This window comes from Aquarana catesbeiana, linkage group LG02 (genome assembly GCF_042186555.1).
Source record: "Aquarana catesbeiana isolate 2022-GZ linkage group LG02, ASM4218655v1, whole genome shotgun sequence".
NCBI classification, from domain to species: Eukaryota; Metazoa; Chordata; class Amphibia; order Anura; family Ranidae; genus Aquarana; species Aquarana catesbeiana.
Window position 1 is genome coordinate 381,274,222 of NC_133325.1, and position 16,874 is coordinate 381,291,095.

The 16,874-nt window shown below is 48.5% G+C and overlaps 1 protein-coding gene across 1 annotated transcript in view; it reads left to right on the plus strand.

Moving 5' to 3' along the window:
- Positions 1 to 437: 437 nt before the first annotated feature.
- The window catches only part of LOC141128076 (multidrug and toxin extrusion protein 2-like), a 270,507-nt gene continuing 254,070 nt past the window's right edge, over positions 438 to 16,874 (plus strand). The window contains exon 1 of the mRNA XM_073615141.1: positions 438 to 695. Coding sequence (XP_073471242.1) covers positions 555 to 695 — 141 coding nt within the window. The 5' untranslated portion in view covers positions 438 to 554. The remainder of the gene's footprint in view (positions 696 to 16,874) is intronic.

Consider the following 16,874-nt stretch of genomic DNA (forward strand, 5'->3'; position numbering starts at 1 on the left):
AGGGGTCGAACTCCCTGTCTCAGTAGTGCCACAGGTCTGCCAGTCTCCCTTGCTGCTGTAATTCAACCACCCAAATGCTACCATTGCCACTTTCACCTCTTGGCTGCAGCTGAAGTCAAGTTCTGTTTGAAGTTGGAACTCTGATTGCCTACTCTGGCAAAGTTTTCTACACACAGTCATCATCTTTTTATTATGCTTTCCTAAGGCACAAGGAAAATCTTTATAATCACTGTATTTGCTTGTAAAATACCTTAGGAAATAATTGCCTAAATAACTAAATTAAAATATTTTTTTTAACAATAAATACATGCCTAGATAAAAAAAATGTAGTTCCCCATCAATTGCTTGCTCTCTTTTTTCTATAGAGATGCATATCTTGATGAACAGGTTACAGTATGTTCTCCTCCCATTGAGTATAGTCTTTGAAACATGCAGAGCAGAGGTGAAATCTCTCAAATGCTCAGTGCTGTAAAGCACAGTGGACCTTTCGCTGCATTCTCTAGTGTAGGAGTTCTAAAACATTTTAAATCTATCAGTGAAAATCGCCAAAAACTATGACAAGATACAAGGAGAAAGCCAAGGAGACCTCTCCTCTATCAGGCAAACCTCATAGAATTAACCGACTTTTCCGACAACTGGTACCCTATGGATTTTGTAATGAAGCAAAGATACAGTTTGGGATGGCCATACCTGTGGTAAGACTTGCCTTCAATTAATCGATTTTTCTATTTTTACTGTTTGTGTCGGTCAGATTTTCTTGGGTGCCATCTTCAAAATCATTAAGGCGGTATTAATCCCAAAACTAAAAATGTATTATATTGCAGCTTACTAATCATTAGATCTGGTGGGCTGTATTCGTATTTTAGCATTTTTTCCCTCTGTTTTCACCTGGTGATCTGGCCAGTAACACACCTCCTGTATTAGCGTGCCCCCACTCTGGATGAGGGAGCACAGGGGGCACCTTTGGACAACAGCATTGTCAGGCTGGGTGCAGGAGAGTGTTAGATGTACTAGCAGATTTAAATACACTAAGGCTGGGGTCACATATATGCGGTGTGGGACACTGCATGTGATTCGGATAGGAATTGCACAGCATTCCTATTCAAATCACATGTGATTATTTGCAGTGCGGTTTGAGCCCATTAATTTTGTGTGGGCTTAATTCTCACTGCACCACACAAAAAAAATGTATTTAATAAAAAATAAGTGGTCAAGTATAAGGCAGAAACTTAAGCCATGTACACACGACCGGACTTTTCGACCGGACTGGTCTGACGGTACAAATCCGTGTGTGGGCTTCATCGGACCTTTTCTATCGAAAATCAGACAGACTTTAGATTTTCCAAATGTTTAGGCACTAAAAATTACCCACGTGCTGGAAAATATATTATTTCACCTCAGGATGGGAAAGACACATAGTGTCACGTACCTGGTATCAGAACCCAACTGTAGAAGGAGACCCCTCTTACAGCCCTGGCTCGGGAACTACTGGGGTTACAACAGTGGTACGAAAGCGCAGTGAGGTAGGATCGCCTGTATGATCCGTGGTAGCTGATACAGATGTGTAGAGATGATCCACCTGAAGGACTGGACTGTAGAAGCAGTTGGAGGCAGTGGTTACAGGTGTGGGTCAGTGACCCCTGGATCTAGGCGTAGACTGGATCAGGAACAGACTGAAGCAGAGTGAGACTCAGATAAAGCTGCAGATCAGACAGCACTGTACTAGAGCAGCTGCTGTCGTTTTAAAGGGTCACTGGCGCCAAAGCCGAGTTAGTGCGCACACACGCGCGCCTGTCGCATGTTCCCATGCACGCGCGCCTGCTGCGTGTCTCTGCGCACATACACGCGCCGCTGCCAGATACAGCGCATTCTTGTAGTAAATGCCCGAGTATCTGCCTTGCCACAGGGTATCCCTGACATTGCCCCCCCCCCCCCCCAAGGGGCAGCATCCGGATGCCCAACAGGCTCTTCTTTTCAGGGTGAGCAAAAAAAAAAGGCACAAACTAACCTTCTTGCATGGATATTGCATGCAGGTTCCCAGGAGTTATGCTCCAGGCCATATCCCTTCCATTTAACCAGAAACTGTACCTGATTTCGCCTTCTCCTGCAATCCAGGATAGCCTCCACTTCGTATTCCTCGTTCCCAACAATCAAAACAGGTTCCGGTAGTCCAGGTCCTCTGTCAGGGAAGGGATCAGGTACTGCAGGTTTTAGTAGTGAAACATGAAATGTAGGATGTATTTTAAATGAGTCAAGTAAAGAAAGTTCATTTAACCTCCTCTTCACCGGGAAGGGACCAGTAAATTTGTGTGCCAACTTTTTTGACGGACATTTTAACTTAAGATTGGTTGTAGCAAGCCATACCTGATCACCTGGCTGTAGGTTCAGTTCTCTTCTCCTTTTCTTATCAAAAGCCTTCTTGTTGTCAGCTTGCGCTTTGGCCATTACTTCCTGCAAGATCTTTTTGTTGCGATTGAGAAAATCCATGGTATCTTGCACTGCTGGAACTGTAGACTCTGAAATGAAATCAGGCAGAAATGATAAATGGAAACCATAATTAGAAAAGAAAGGGGATTGGCCTGTAGCTGAGTGATTGGCATTGTTGTAGGCAAATTCTGCTAGTGGCAGTAATGATACCCAATCGTCCTGAGCAAAGCAAAACACCGGACATACTGTTGGAGCATTTGATACGTCCTCTCTGTTTGCCCATTGGTTTGGGGATGATATACTGAGGACAATGCCAACTCAATTTTCAACACTTTACATAAGGCTCGCCTAAAACGTGAGGTGAATTGTACACCACGATCAGACGTGATGTTTGCAGGGACCCCATGCAACCTAACACTCGGGCCGTCTCCATAGCAGATGAGGTACTCTTTAAGGGCAAAAAATGGGCCATCTTGGTTAACCGGTCCACTACTACAAAGATTGCCGTGCATGCCTTGGCAGGTGGAAGCTCCACTATAAAATGCATGGAGATCATCCTCCATGGTTTATCAGGAATGGGTAAAGGTTTCAGCAGGCCCCAGGACTTACTTCTTGCTGTCTTGTACTGAATGCAAACAGAGCATGAGTTCACATATTTCTTACAGAATACTTCTAGATCAGGCCACCAAAATGTACGCCATACCAGTTCAAGGGCCTTATGTATGCCAAAATGGCTGCCAGCGGATGATCATGCAACATCTTGAAGACCCCTACTCGCACACTCTCAGGGACAAAAATTTGTCTTCCTCTCCAAAGCAGGCCTTCTCTAGGGGTTAGGATAATTCCGGGGGGCTGAGAATGTTCATGGAAGCCTGTTTGATTTGTGACAAAAGATCTGTTTGCAAAAGTAGGAAGTTCCCTGTAGGCATGATGGTATCTTGTGCTGACAAATCATTGGGGTCATCGTACATACGAGTGCATGCGGTTTTATGTTTTTTGATCCAGGTCAGTATGTTAGAGGAATGGAAAAATTAGTGAAAAACAGGGCCCATAGAGCTTGTCGTGGCTTCAGTCTTTTGGCTGATCTTAAATACTTCAAATTTTTATGGTCAGTATATATTGGTATGGGATGGTTAGCACCTTCAAACAAATATCTCCACTCCTCCAGTGCTGCTTTGATGGCCAATAGTTCATGATCTCATACATCGTAATTTCTCTCTGCTAGAGAAAGTTTCCAAGGGAAGAAGGCCACAGGGTGCATTAAGGCCTTGACCCCTTGACGTTGGGAAACAACTGCCCCCACTACTGTTTTGGAGGCATCCACTTCGAGAATATAGGGTAAGGACGGGTCAGGATCAGTGCCGGCTGGTGAAGTTTTAGGATGGGGGGCCAGACACCGCCCTTCCTTTTTGACCCCTCCCACTTGGTGAAAATGGGCGTGGTTTCAGTGCAATAGTGGGCGTGGCTCTAAGGTGGTGTGGTTAGCATCTGAGATGAACGAGGGATGGAGGGAGAGGGAGAGAGGGATGGAGGGACAGCAAGCCCAGATCCTATACAACAATAGAAATATGTGTATTCTAGAAAGTTTAACAATCAGCAAATAAACATACTCCAAACACCTGGTGTTAGCACTTCAGTTATCCCAGCACCATGGTTGTTATGGTGTCAGGATGATTGAAGCGCATTATTTCTATTATTAAATTGTAATATAAAATTAAATCATTCAACTCACCATAATGCAGAATCAGTGGGAGCCATGAGCGTTTCACTAGCCACGTCGCCTACAACCAGATGCCATCAGGCATCCCCAGCAGAGTCCGTCCTTACATCAGGTGCCCCCAGCGGAGTCCCTCCTTACATGCAGCCTGTGTCACATCAAATGCAGCCTCTGTCCCCCCAAATGCAGCCTCTGTTCCCCCAAATGTAGCCTCTGTCCCCCCAAATGCAGCCTCTGCCCCCCAATGCAGCCACTGCCCCCCAATGCAGCCTCTGTTCCCCCCAATGCAGCCTCTGTCCCCCACAAATGCAGCCTCTGCCCCCCACAAATGCAGCCTCTGCCCCTCCAAATGCAGCCTCTGTCCCCCCAAATGCAGCCTCTGCCCCCTAAATGCAGCCTCTGTCCCCCCAAATGCAGCCTCCGTCCCCCCAAATGCAGCCTCCGTTCCACCAATGCAGCCTCTGCCCCCCAATGCAGCCTCTGCCCCACCCAAATGCAGCTTCTGTTCCCCCCAATGCAGCCTCTGCCCCCCCAAATGCAGCTTCTGTCCCCCCAAAATGCAGCCTCTGTCCCCCCCAAATGCAGCCTCTGTCCCCCCCAAATGCAGCCTCTGTTCCCCCAATGCAGCCTCTGTTCCCCCCAAATGCAGCCTCTGTCCCCCCCCCCAAATGCAGCCTCTGCCCCCTCCCAATGCAGCCTCTGTCCCCCCAAATGCAGCCTCTGTCCCTACCCCCCTATGGACGGGCCGCTACTGGTCAGGATGGCTGAGGATAGGAGCCAAGGTGAAAAGTTTCTTTAGCGTTTCCAAGGCACTCTGAGACTCGGGATTCCAGCAGAATTGCAGGTTTTGTTAGTGTTATTGGGGTGATTATGGCAGAGACCTCTTTAAAGTGGTGTTCCACCCTAAAAAAAAAAGTCATGATTGTGCCTAAAAAAAAAAAAATAAAAAAAAAATGTGGATATTTTTTTTTTACTTACCTCTAAATGACTGTTGCTAGGGGGTCCCTCGTAGTCTGCCTCTTTCGGTGCCTGGGCTGGTGACATCACTTCCCCCTCGGCACAGGAAGGGCTCAGCTCTGCTCCCTCCCTCCTGTCAATCATCTGGGACCCATTACAGGTCCCAGGTGACTGAGTGGCCAATCACAGCGCGTGGCGCCGCTCGCGCAAGCGCAGTGGGTGCCAGGCTGTAAAGCCACAGCCCGGCGCCCACAGTTGCAATGCCGGCGCCGCTGAATGGAGGGGGAGACGAGCGGGGCTTCGATCCCCCGCATTGCTGGACCCTGGGACAGGTAAGTGTCCAATTAAAAGTCAGCAGCTGCAGTATTTGTAGCTGCTGACTTTTATTTTTTTTTTTTTTTTGATGGGCCCTCCTCTTTAAGGAATTTTCTATAAAAGTTCGCAAAACCTGCAAAGCGTTGTACCCCCTTCTTGTCTGTGGGTACAGGCCACTCCAGTATGGCAGACACCTTTTGGGGATCCATTTCGACTCCTGCTGTGGAGATTACTAATCCCAAAAACTGGATGCTCTGCCGCTCAAATTCACACTTCTCCGGTTTTGCATACAGTTTGTATTGCCTAGAACAATACTGATGTGCTCTCGGTGTTGATCAAGGGACCCTGAGAAGATTGAGATATCATCCAAGTAGACAATTACGAAGATATCCAGTAGGTCTTGGAACACGTCATTAATAAAATGTTACAAGGTGGCAGGGGCGTTGCGGAGCCCAAATGGCATGACCAGATACTCAAAATGCCCGAAGCTGGTATGAAAGGCTGTCTTCCACTCATCCCCTGTTCGAATACGTATCAGGTTATAAGCACCTCTTAAGTCCAGTTTAGTAAAGACGAGTGCAGATCTCAGTTTCATGAATAACTCAGTCATTAGGGGCAGGGGATAGCGGTTCTTAACCGTAATTTTATTTAATTCCCGATAATCCACACAAGGACGGAGAGAGTGGTCCTTTTTAGTTATGAAGAATATCTCTGCTCCTGCTGGGGAGGTGGATGGGCGGATAAACCACTTTTTGAGGTTCTCATCAACATATTCTTTCAATGCCTCTTGTTCTCGTTCTGACAATGAAAACACACGTCCAAACGGAATCGCAGCTCCGGGCAAGAGATCAATAGGTGGGTGGGACGGCAAAGTATCTGCTCCTTGTTTGCTGAAAACATCAAGGTACTGGTGGTAGGGTTTAGGTACAGATTGAAGAATATCTTGATCAGAGTCCATACAAAGTCGGGTTGCCAGTGTACTCCGACGGTTCTGGCAAGCCATGCCTTTGACAATATGGTGATAAAAACTTGATCTCCCCGGACAACCAGTTGATCTGAGGGTTATGGACCTGGAGCCAAGGTAGACCCAGGATGACAGGAAACAAGGGGGAAGTGATAGCGTCAAGACTCAATAGTTCCTTATGTTGAGATGAAGAAGTAACAGGTAATGGAGGTGTTTCTTGGGTTACTGGTCCAGATCTGATACGTGAGCCATCAGCTAAAAAGACAGACAGTCCATGCATCTTTGGTCGCAAGGGAATATGTTGCTGAGCGGCAATGTTTAAGACAATGAAGAAACTGCATGCTCCGGAGTCCACAATAGCGTTAACTGGAATTGTCTTCCCTGAAAGCTGGACTAACAGAGGAAGAGTAAGGTGGGTTGCCTGGGCAGGTAGCATTGTGAGATTAGTAGGAGGAAACTTACTCATCTTTGCAGGACACCCATGAACATAATGGGTGGCTTTTCCACAATAAAGGCAAAGATTCTTCTGCCGGCGGCGTGATCGCCCCTCTGGAGATAAAATGTGGTGCATCACTTTGAGTTGCATGGGCCTTGGAGTGGCAGATGCGGGGTTGATAGGACTTGAACTGGCAGGGGGCCGAATTGGAGCTTTTGGTGTCATCCATACAGGGTGGTTCTGCTGGGTGCATTTCTCTGATTGGCGCTCATGGGCCCGCTGGTTAATCTGAATTACCAGATTGATAAGTCCTTCCAAGGTATCAGGTATTTCCACTCGGGCAAGTTCATCTTTCAAGTTCTCAGATAAACCCATGTGGAACTGGTGCCACAGAGCTGCGTCGTTCCACTGGGTGTCTGCACTCCAGCATCTGAAGTCCGTAATATAGTCCTCAGCCGCTCTTCGGCCTTGCTGGAGCACGTGGAGGGCAGCCTCTGCCGTGGAAGTACGTAATGGATCGTCGTAAAGTTGTGACATAGCATCGACAAAAGATGACATGGTATGCATTTGTATGTCCTCTCCTTCCAGCAACTGGTGAGCCCAGGCTTGAGGATCCCCTTGCAGTAGTGAAACTATGAACCCCACTTTGGTGGTTTCCAACGTGAAAGTCCGGGGTTGCAAAGCAAAATACAGTTGACATGCGTTGCGGAAGACCTGAAACTTGCTGCGCTCCCTAGAGAACCTCTCAGGAATGGGAACTCTGGGCTCAGGTGCAGGTAGTACCACAGGGAGAGAGGAAATAGTCCATGAAGGTGTAGCAGAGGATACTGGAACTGAGCTGACAGGAAGTGTCAGAATTTGTCCTTCCAACTTAAGGTACCCCTCATGTAGGGACTGCACAGCTTGCATGAGAGCTGCAAGGTAGCGGCCCACCTCCTCCATCTGTGAGGCTCCTTCTGTAGGCTCAGTCATGGCTGTCTGATACTGTCACGTACCTGGTATCAGAGCCCAACCGTAGAAGGAGACCTCTCTTACAGCGCTGGCTTAAAGACCACTGGGGTTGTAACAGTGGTACGAGACCGCAGTGAGGTAGGAGCGCCTGTATGATCCATGGTAGCTGATACAGATGAGTAGAGATGATCCACCTGAAGGACTGGTCTATAGAAGCAGTTGGAGGTGGTGGTTACAGGTGTGGGTCAGTGACCCCTGGATCTAGGCGGAGACTGGATCAGGAACAGACTGAAGCAGTTAGACAAGCCAGGTCAGCACGGGAAATGGGTAGTTAATTCAGCAGGCAAAGAGTAGTCAGCAGACAGGCAGTGGTTTGGCAACAGGAGATCAACAGGTTCAGATATAGCAGGGTCAAGGCAGGCCGGGTCAGGAGAGGAGAAGGCAGCAGTGGTCAAACGGAGCAGGATCAGGTAATTACAGCAGGTACAGGATCAGACTCAGGTAAAGCTGCAGATCAGACAGCACTGTACTAGAGCAGCTGCTGTCCTTTTAAAGGGTCACTGGCGCCAAAGCCGAGTTAGCGCACACACACCTGTCACGTGTTCCCAGGCACGCGCACCTGCCACGTGTCGTTGCTCACATGCACGCGCCACTGCCCGGTACAGCACGTTCTCGTAGGAACATATGTTCGCACACACATATCTGCCTTGCCACAGGATATCCCTGACACTATGATATTGGTGCTGCACACCCCAAATAAATGCAATATGGTAAGGGTTCCCCCAGGAGGGGGGGTTAGCAGCAAAGTTAATGATATTGAGAATTTAATAAATTAAAAGAAAATACTTTATTAAAAGTTGACATGGCATGGACACATAGCAGTTAAAATATAAGCTCTGGTAAGGAGATATGATAACATTACAAATACAGAGAATGCAAACAACAGATTATATACAGCATCACATGTTATAAAGTCTGTCATACAAAATTCCAAACTCGTTTCGACCTACATGGTCACTGTCTTCCTCAGGGGTTAGGTTTGCTGTTTAGAAAATTATATTTTTAAAATTTCAAGTGTAATAAACAGTTATTTTAAGGAAACGTACAGTATAGTTAACAATAAAAGTGTGTAAGTGGGGGGATCTCCTAGCCAGAATTCCTTTAAAATCAGATGATCCCGTGTGTCCCCCGGCCACCGCCACTCAAAAAAGGGATACCACTTCGCCCCATGTGGCTTGCAAGGAGTTACAACTGGGGGACACAGTCTGGGGGCGCATCGTGTGTGGGAGGTCCGCACCTGCAGTGAATTCTCAGAGATATTATTATTATTATTATTATTATTATAATACAGGATTTATATAGCGCCGACAGTTTACGCAGCGCTTTACAACAACATTAGGGCAGACAGTACAAGTACAATACAATTCAATACAGGAGGAATCAGAGGGCCCTGCTCGTTAGAGCTTACAATCTAGGAGGGAGGGTCAAGTTATACAAAAGGGTAATAGCTGTGGGGGATGAGCTAATGGAGAAAATAATGCAGTTGTTAGATGGAGGCAGGATAGGCTTCTCTGAAGAGGAAAGTCTTCAGGGATCGCCTAAAAGTGGATAAATTTGGAGACAGTCTGACAGATTGGGGTAGGGAATTCCAGAGGATGGGCGAGGCTCGGGAGAAGTCCTGGAGGCGGATATGGGAGGAGGTGATGAGGGAGCTAGAGAGCAGGAGATCTTGGGAGGAACGGAGATGGCGTTTAGGTTGGTATTTTGAGACTAGGTTAGTGATGTAGCTGGGGGCACAGTTGTGGATGGCTTTGTAACTTATTGTTAGTATTTTGAATTTAATTCGTTGGGCGAGTGGCAGCCAATGGAGGGATTGGCAGAGAGGGGTAGCAGACACTGATCGGTTTGTAAGGTGGATGAGTCTGGCAGCAGCATTCATGATGGACTGAAGGGGGGATAGTCTATTTAAAGGTAAGCCAATGAGGAGGGAGTTGCAGTAGTCGAGGCGAGAGATAACCAGGGAGTAGGGATGAGCTTCGTGTTCGAGTCGAACCCATGTTCGACTCGAACATCGGCTGTTCGATCGTTCGCCGAATTGCGAACGTTATGGGCCGTTCGCGCTAAATTCGTGTGGCGCGTCACGGCCCATAATTCACTGCGGCATCGCAGTGCATTGCTGGCTGATGATTGGCCAAGCATGCACTATGACCCGCATGCTTGGCCAATCACAGCGCTGTCAGTAGAGAGAGCTGTAATTGGCCAAAGCCAGGGTGGCTTTGGCCAATTACGGCTCAGGGCATTTAGTACACACCCCACACTATATAAGGCCGCCTGCACGGCGGCCCTGTGTAGTGTGTGTTCCGGTGTGCTGAGAGATAGAGAGAGAGAGAGACAGTGTCATTTGATTTGAGTTAGATAGATTAGGCAGAACAGTCAGTCAGTTAGCTGCACTTACAGTGTATTGTGTATATATATGCATCCCAGGTGTTGCATATATATATATACACTGTATTCAGTTTAGCTAGATCCGTTCCTGTTATCTTCTATCTAGACTATTTACATTTAATGCAGTGCGTCCTGCTCACAGTGTTCAGCTAGATCCGTTCCTGTTATCTTCTAGACTATTTACATTTAGTGCAGTGCGTCCTGCTCACAGTGTTCAGCTAGATCCGTTCCTGCTATTTACATTTAGTGCAGTGCGTCCTGCTCACAGTGTTCAGCTAGATCCGTTCCTGTTAAATTCCTACTGACCGGCAGGCTTGTCTGGTTACAGTATATAAAGCTACCTGAAGAAAATTACAGGTGTTCTATTTGATCCTATTAGTACCACGGTCAGGCAGCTAGACTATTTACATTTAGTACAGTGTGTCCTGCTCACAGTGTTCAGCTAGATCCGTTCCTGTTATCTTCCTACTGACAGGCAGGCTTGTCTGGTTACAGTATATAAAGCTACCTGAAGAAAATTACAGGTGTTCTATTTGATCCTATTAGTACCACGGTCAGGCAGCTAGACTATTTACATTTAGTACAGTGCGTCCTGCTCACAGTGTACAGCTAGATCCGTTCCTGTTATCTTCCTACTGACAGGCAGGCTTGTCTGGTTACAGTATATAAAGCTACCTGAAGAAAATTACAGGTGTTCTATTTGATCCTATTAGTACCACGGTCAGGCAGCTAGACTATTTACATTTAGTACAGTGCGTCCTGCTCACAGTGTTCAGCTAGATCCGTTCCTGTTATCTTCCTACTGACAGGCAGGCTTGTCTGGTTACAGTATATAAAGCTACTTGAAGAAAATTACAGGTGTTCTATCCCAGCTTAGTGCAGCTACAGGCCATTAGTATGTCTGGAAGGCCAAGAAGGAGAGGCAGACAGTCACAAGCCAATAAGAGAGGGCAAGCAGGCTCTGTGTCTAGTGCTGGTCGTGGAGACGGTGCATCCTCATCAGCACGTGGCCATGGGACACGCTTGGCCTTTTTTTCGGCAGCTGGCCATGTTGAGCCGCAACATGCGGAAGACTTGGTCGAGTGGATGACCAAGCCGTCCTCATCCTCCTCATCCTCTCTCACCCATGCCCAGGGTGCTTTGTCTGGCAAAGCAGCGGCCTCTTCCCTCAGCTCAATGTCATCAGTGACTCCTTCCCTAGCTCCACCATGTCCTCATGAGGATTCCCTCGAACTGTTTGACCACAGTGTTGGGTACATGCTCCAGGAGGATGCCCAGCGTTTGGAAGGCTCTGATGACGATACTGAGCTCGATGAAGGCAGTAACATGAGCGCGGACAGAGGGGGTGCCCAAGAAGGACAGCAATCTGGCAGTCATGCTCCCCCTGCTGCAGCATACTGCCAGGTTTGCTCCAGTGATGAGGAGGGAGGGGATGATGAGGTCACTGACTCAACGTGGGTGCCTGATAGGAGAGAGGAGGAGGAGGAGGAGGAGGAGGAGGAGGAGGAGGAGGCGGCAGCACATCACCAACGAGGCAGGATGCCCTCCAGGGGCCAGCCTAAGGGCAGCACATTGACTGCATCACACCCCAAAGCTCCACATGTGCAGGGCGCTGCAGTCTCTGCGCGTTATTCAAAAAGTTCTTTGGTGTGGGCCTTTTTTGAGACGAGTGCATCAGATCGCACCGCTGCTATTTGCAACATATGTCTCAAGCGTATCTCGCGTGGCCAAAATATCTCCCGCTTGGGTACCACATGCTTGACCAGACATATGTTGACCTGCCATGCAGTTCGTTGGCAAGCGTATCTAAAAGACCCACACCAAAGAACAAAGAGGATCTCTCCTTGCTCCTCATCAGCTGAGATTTCCAACCCCACTAGACCTTCAGTCCTCTCTGAGACCTGCAGTGAGAGGAATGAAGGTGTAGAATTAGGTGTGTCACAGCCAAGTACTTGTGGGCAATCTGCTTTTGGTACACCGACGTCAGATTGTACCAGGCAAATTTCCCTGCCCCAGCTGCTGCACCGCCGAAAGAAGTTTGCTCCCAGCCATCCACATGCCCAGCGGTTGAATGCTAGCTTGGCAAAATTGCTAGCACTTCAACTGCTGCCTTTTCAGTTGGTAGACTCTGCCCCCTTCCGTGAGTTTGTGGAATGTGCGGTTCCTCAGTGGCAGGTACCCAAACGCCACTTTTTCTCACGGAAGGCGATTCCGGCTCTCTACCGGCATGTGGAAGGCAATGTCCATGCCTCGCTGGACAGGGCGGTCAGCGGTAAGGTGCATATTACCGCTGACTCATGGTCCAGCAGGCATGGACAGGGACGTTACCTAAGTTTCACGGCGCATTGGGTGACTCTGCTGGCAGCTGGGAAGGATGCAGGACAAGGTGCAGTAGTGTTGGAGGTTGTTCCGCCACCACGCCTCCAAAATGCTGATTGTGACACACCTCTCTCCTCCACCCCCTCCTCTTCTTCTTCCTCCATGGCCTCTTCCTCGGAACCAGCGGTGCTCCGTAGGCGTTCAAGGGGCTACGCAAGTACGCAGGCCAAAAGATGCCATGCGGTGCTTGAGCTGGTGTGCTTGGGGGACAGGAGCCACACTGGGGCAGAGGTTCTGTCAGCTCTGCAGGGGCAGGTTCAGAGGTGGTTGACGCCACGCCAACTTAAGGCAGGAATGGTGGTTTGCGACAATGGCACCAACCTCCTCTCTGCCCTCCGACAGGGACAAATGACCCATGTGCCCTGTTTGGCTCACGTCCTTAACTTGGTGGTGCAGCGGTTCTTGGGCAGGTACCCGGGCTTACAGGATGTCCTGAGGCAGGCCAGGAAAGTCTGTGTGCATTTCCGCCGGTCATATAATGCCAGTGCTCGGCTGACGGACCTCCAAAAGGAGTTTAACCTGCCCAAGAACCGCCTAATCTGTGACATGCCCACCAGGTGGAACTCAACGTTGGCCATGCTGCAGCGGCTGCACACGCAGCAGAGGGCCATCAATGAGTACCTGTGCGACTATGGCACCAGGACAGGGTCAGGGGAGCTTGGTTTTTTTTCCCCACGCCAGTGGGCCATGATCAGGGATGCATGCACTGTCCTGTCACCATTCGAGGAGGCCACGAGGATGGTGAGCAGTGACAGTGCATGCATCAGTGACACTGTCCCCCTTGTCCACCTGTTGGAGCACACGCTGCGTGGAATAATGGACAGGGCACTTGAGGCAGAACAGAGGCAGGAAGAGGAGGACTTCCTTAGCTCTCAAGGCCCCCTTTATCCAGACAGTGTTCCTGCGTGCCCGCCGATCACACAGGAAGAGGACGAGGAGGAAGAGGAGGAGGAGGAAGATTGTGTCAGTATGGAGGTGGAGCCTGGCACTCAGCATCAGCAGCAGTCTTTAAGGGATCAGTCCCAAGAAACACATGGACTTGTACGTGGCTGGGAGGAGGTGGCTGCGGACCATGTCGTTCTTAGTGACCCAGAGGACTCCGGACCGAATGCCTCAGCAAACCTACGCTGCATGGCCTCCCTGATCCTGCAAAGCCTGCGTAAGGATCCTCGTATTCGTGGTATCAAGGAGAAGGACCAATACTGGCTGGCAACCCTCCTTGATCCACGTTACAAGGGTAAGGTTGCGGACCTTATCTTGCCATCGCAGAGGGAGCAGAGGATGAAACATCTTCGGGAGGCCTTGCAGAAAGGTCTGTGCAACGCGTTCCCAGAGACTGGGAGGTTACAAACTCCTGTTTCTGGACAACGTGTTGCTGAGGCTTCGGTCAGTCAAAGAAGGAGCGGTGGAGAAGGTGGCCGTCTGACCGATGCGTTCAGACAATTTTTTGGTCCGCAGCCCCAAGGTATGATCGGTTCCAGCAACCATCGCCAGCGTCTGTTTTACATGGTGCAGGAATACCTAGGGGCAAGATCAGACTTGGACACCTTTCCCACCGAAAATCCTCTGGGTTACTGGGTCTTGAGGATGGATCACTGGCCAGAGCTTGCACAGTATGCAATTGAGCTACTGGCCTGTCCTGCATCCAGCGTTCTTTCGGAACGCACATTCAGTGCTGCTGGAGGCGTGGTAACCGATCACAGGGTGCGTCTGTCCACCGACTCGGTCGATCGGCTGACCTTCATAAAAATGAATGAGTCTTGGATCACCACCAGCTACCAAGCACCTGATGCTGATGTAACCGAATAATTTTTTTTGAAATCTCAGATCCCTTCAAAGACTGCCTATGCTGATGCTGAGTGACTATCCCTGAGTAATTATCCTCTTCCTCCTCAATCATCACGCTGATAGCTTGTAAGAACATTTTTGGTTCTGGGCGCCACCACCAGTGCCTAAGGCCCAATTTTTCAGCCCCTGTCTAACAGGGGCGTGTAATTACAATTTTTGATGCAATACTTTGCAGCAGGGCTCGTTCCTGCGTTCCAACTAGAGTGTCTGTGAGGGGTTGCAGTGTTGTGGCACCAGCACCAGTGCCTAAGGCCCAATTTTTCTGCCCCTGTCTAACAGGGGCGTGTAATTACAATTTTTGAAGCAATAATTTGCAGCAGGGCTCGTTCCTGCGTTCCAACTAGAGTGTCTGTGAGGGGTTGCAGTGTTGTGGCACCAGCACCAGTGCCTAAGGCCTAATTTTTCAGCTGCTGTTCAACAGGGGCATGTAATTACAATTCTTGATCTAATATTTCACAGCAGGGCCCTGTGAGGGCTTACAGTGTTGTGGCCACAGCAACACCTAAGGCCCAAATTTCTGCTGAGTATATAGGGCAGGACCCTACTTTCAAACATCTAACTTACAAACGACTCCTACTTGCAAACGGAAGGAGACAACAGGAAGTGAGATGAAATCTACCCCTAGGAAGGGAAATTCTCTCCTGTAAGAGTTAATATGGGAAAACAAGTTCTCCTTTCCACTGATGCTTTCCAATCCTTGTTCCACAAAAAAACCCAAATTTTCAAAAAACATTTTTCATTGGGACAAAAAAGTGAGGTGAAATCTTCTGAAGAGGAGGAAAGACAGCAAAACAAATGTCACAGGGGTGATAACCCTTCCCTATGTTTTCCAAAAAGCTTAGAAAAGATTTTTTGGCTGGAGCTAAACACGTTAAAAATGTTCAAAATTACAAACAGATTCTACTTAACAACAAACCTACAGTCCCTGTCTTGTTTGCACCGCCTGTATACTGCTGTTCAGAGTATATAGGGCCTGGTGGCCCCACACCTTTCCTTATTTTAATTTGGGTGCGGGGTTCCCCTTAATATCCATACAAGACCCAAAGGGACTGGTAATGGACTGGGGGGTACCCATGCCGTTTGTCTCACTGATTTTCATCCATATTGCCATGACCCGACATGACATTAAACCCGCAAGCAGTTTTAAATGAGATTTTTTCCTTTAAAAATGACATTTGGTGCAGGGACTGTTCTAAACATGGGAAACACGCGTCACTTTACAGGCATACTATAGACACCCCCCAGGTACGATATTTAAAGGAATATTTCACTTTTTTTTTTTTACTTTAAGCATCATTAAAATCACTGCTCCCGAAAAAACGGCCGTTTTTAAAAGTTTTTTTTGCATTGATACATGTCCCCTGGGGTAGGACCCGGGTCCCCAAACCCTTTTTAGGACAATACCATGCAAATTAGCCTTTAAAATGAGCACTTTTGATTTCGAACGTTCGAGTCCCATAGACGTCAATGGGGTTCTAACGTTCGTGCGAACTTTCGGTCCGTTCGCGGGTTCTGGTGCGAACCGAACCGGGGGGTGTTCGGCTCATCCCTACCAGGGAGTGAATCAGGAGCTTTGTAGTTTCACTGGTTAGAAAGGGACGTAGTTTAGAGATGTTGCGGAGGTTGAGGCGGCAAGCTTTGGAAAGTGATTGGATGTGGGGCTGAAAGGAGAGTTCAGAATCTAGGATAACACCTAGCACCCTGACATGTGGGGACGGGTGGATGGTTTTGCCATTGCTCTTCACAGAGAAGTCAGGGGAAGAGGCACGTGGGGGAGGAAATATTATAAGCTCGGTTTTGGACAAGTTGAGTTTGAGGAAGTGGTGTGACATCCATACAGATATGTCGGTTAGTAAGTTAGTGATGCGTGAGGAGACTGATGGAGTGAGTTGAGGGGTGGAGAGATAGATTTGTGTGTCATCAGCATAGAAATGATATTGAAAGCCATGAGAGGCTATCAGCTGACCCAGGGAAGAGGTGTAGATTGAAAATAAAAGAGGTCCAAGAACAGAACCTTGGGGGACCCCGACAGAGAAGGGAAGAGGAGTGGAGGAAGTAGAATTGTAAGTGACACTGAAGGTGCGTTGGGATAGGTAGGATGAGAGCCACTGAAGAGCACAGTCACGGAGACCAATGGAGTGAAGTTTTTTGAGGAGGAGGGGGTGGTCAACCGTGTCAAAGGCAGCTGAAAGATCCAGAAGTAGGAGTACAGAATAGTGTCCGTTGGTTTTTGCAGTTAGTAGGTCATTTGTGAGTTTTAAAAGAGCAGTTTCTGTGGAGTGTTGAGGGCGAAATCCAGATTGAAGGGGATCAAGAAGGTTGTTTTTAATGAGGTGGTCACTCAGTTGGTTGTAAACCAGGCGTTCAAGGAGTTTAGAGGAAAAGGGGAGCAAGGAGATAGGGCGTAGGTTGTTAAGATTGGTAGGGTCCAAGGA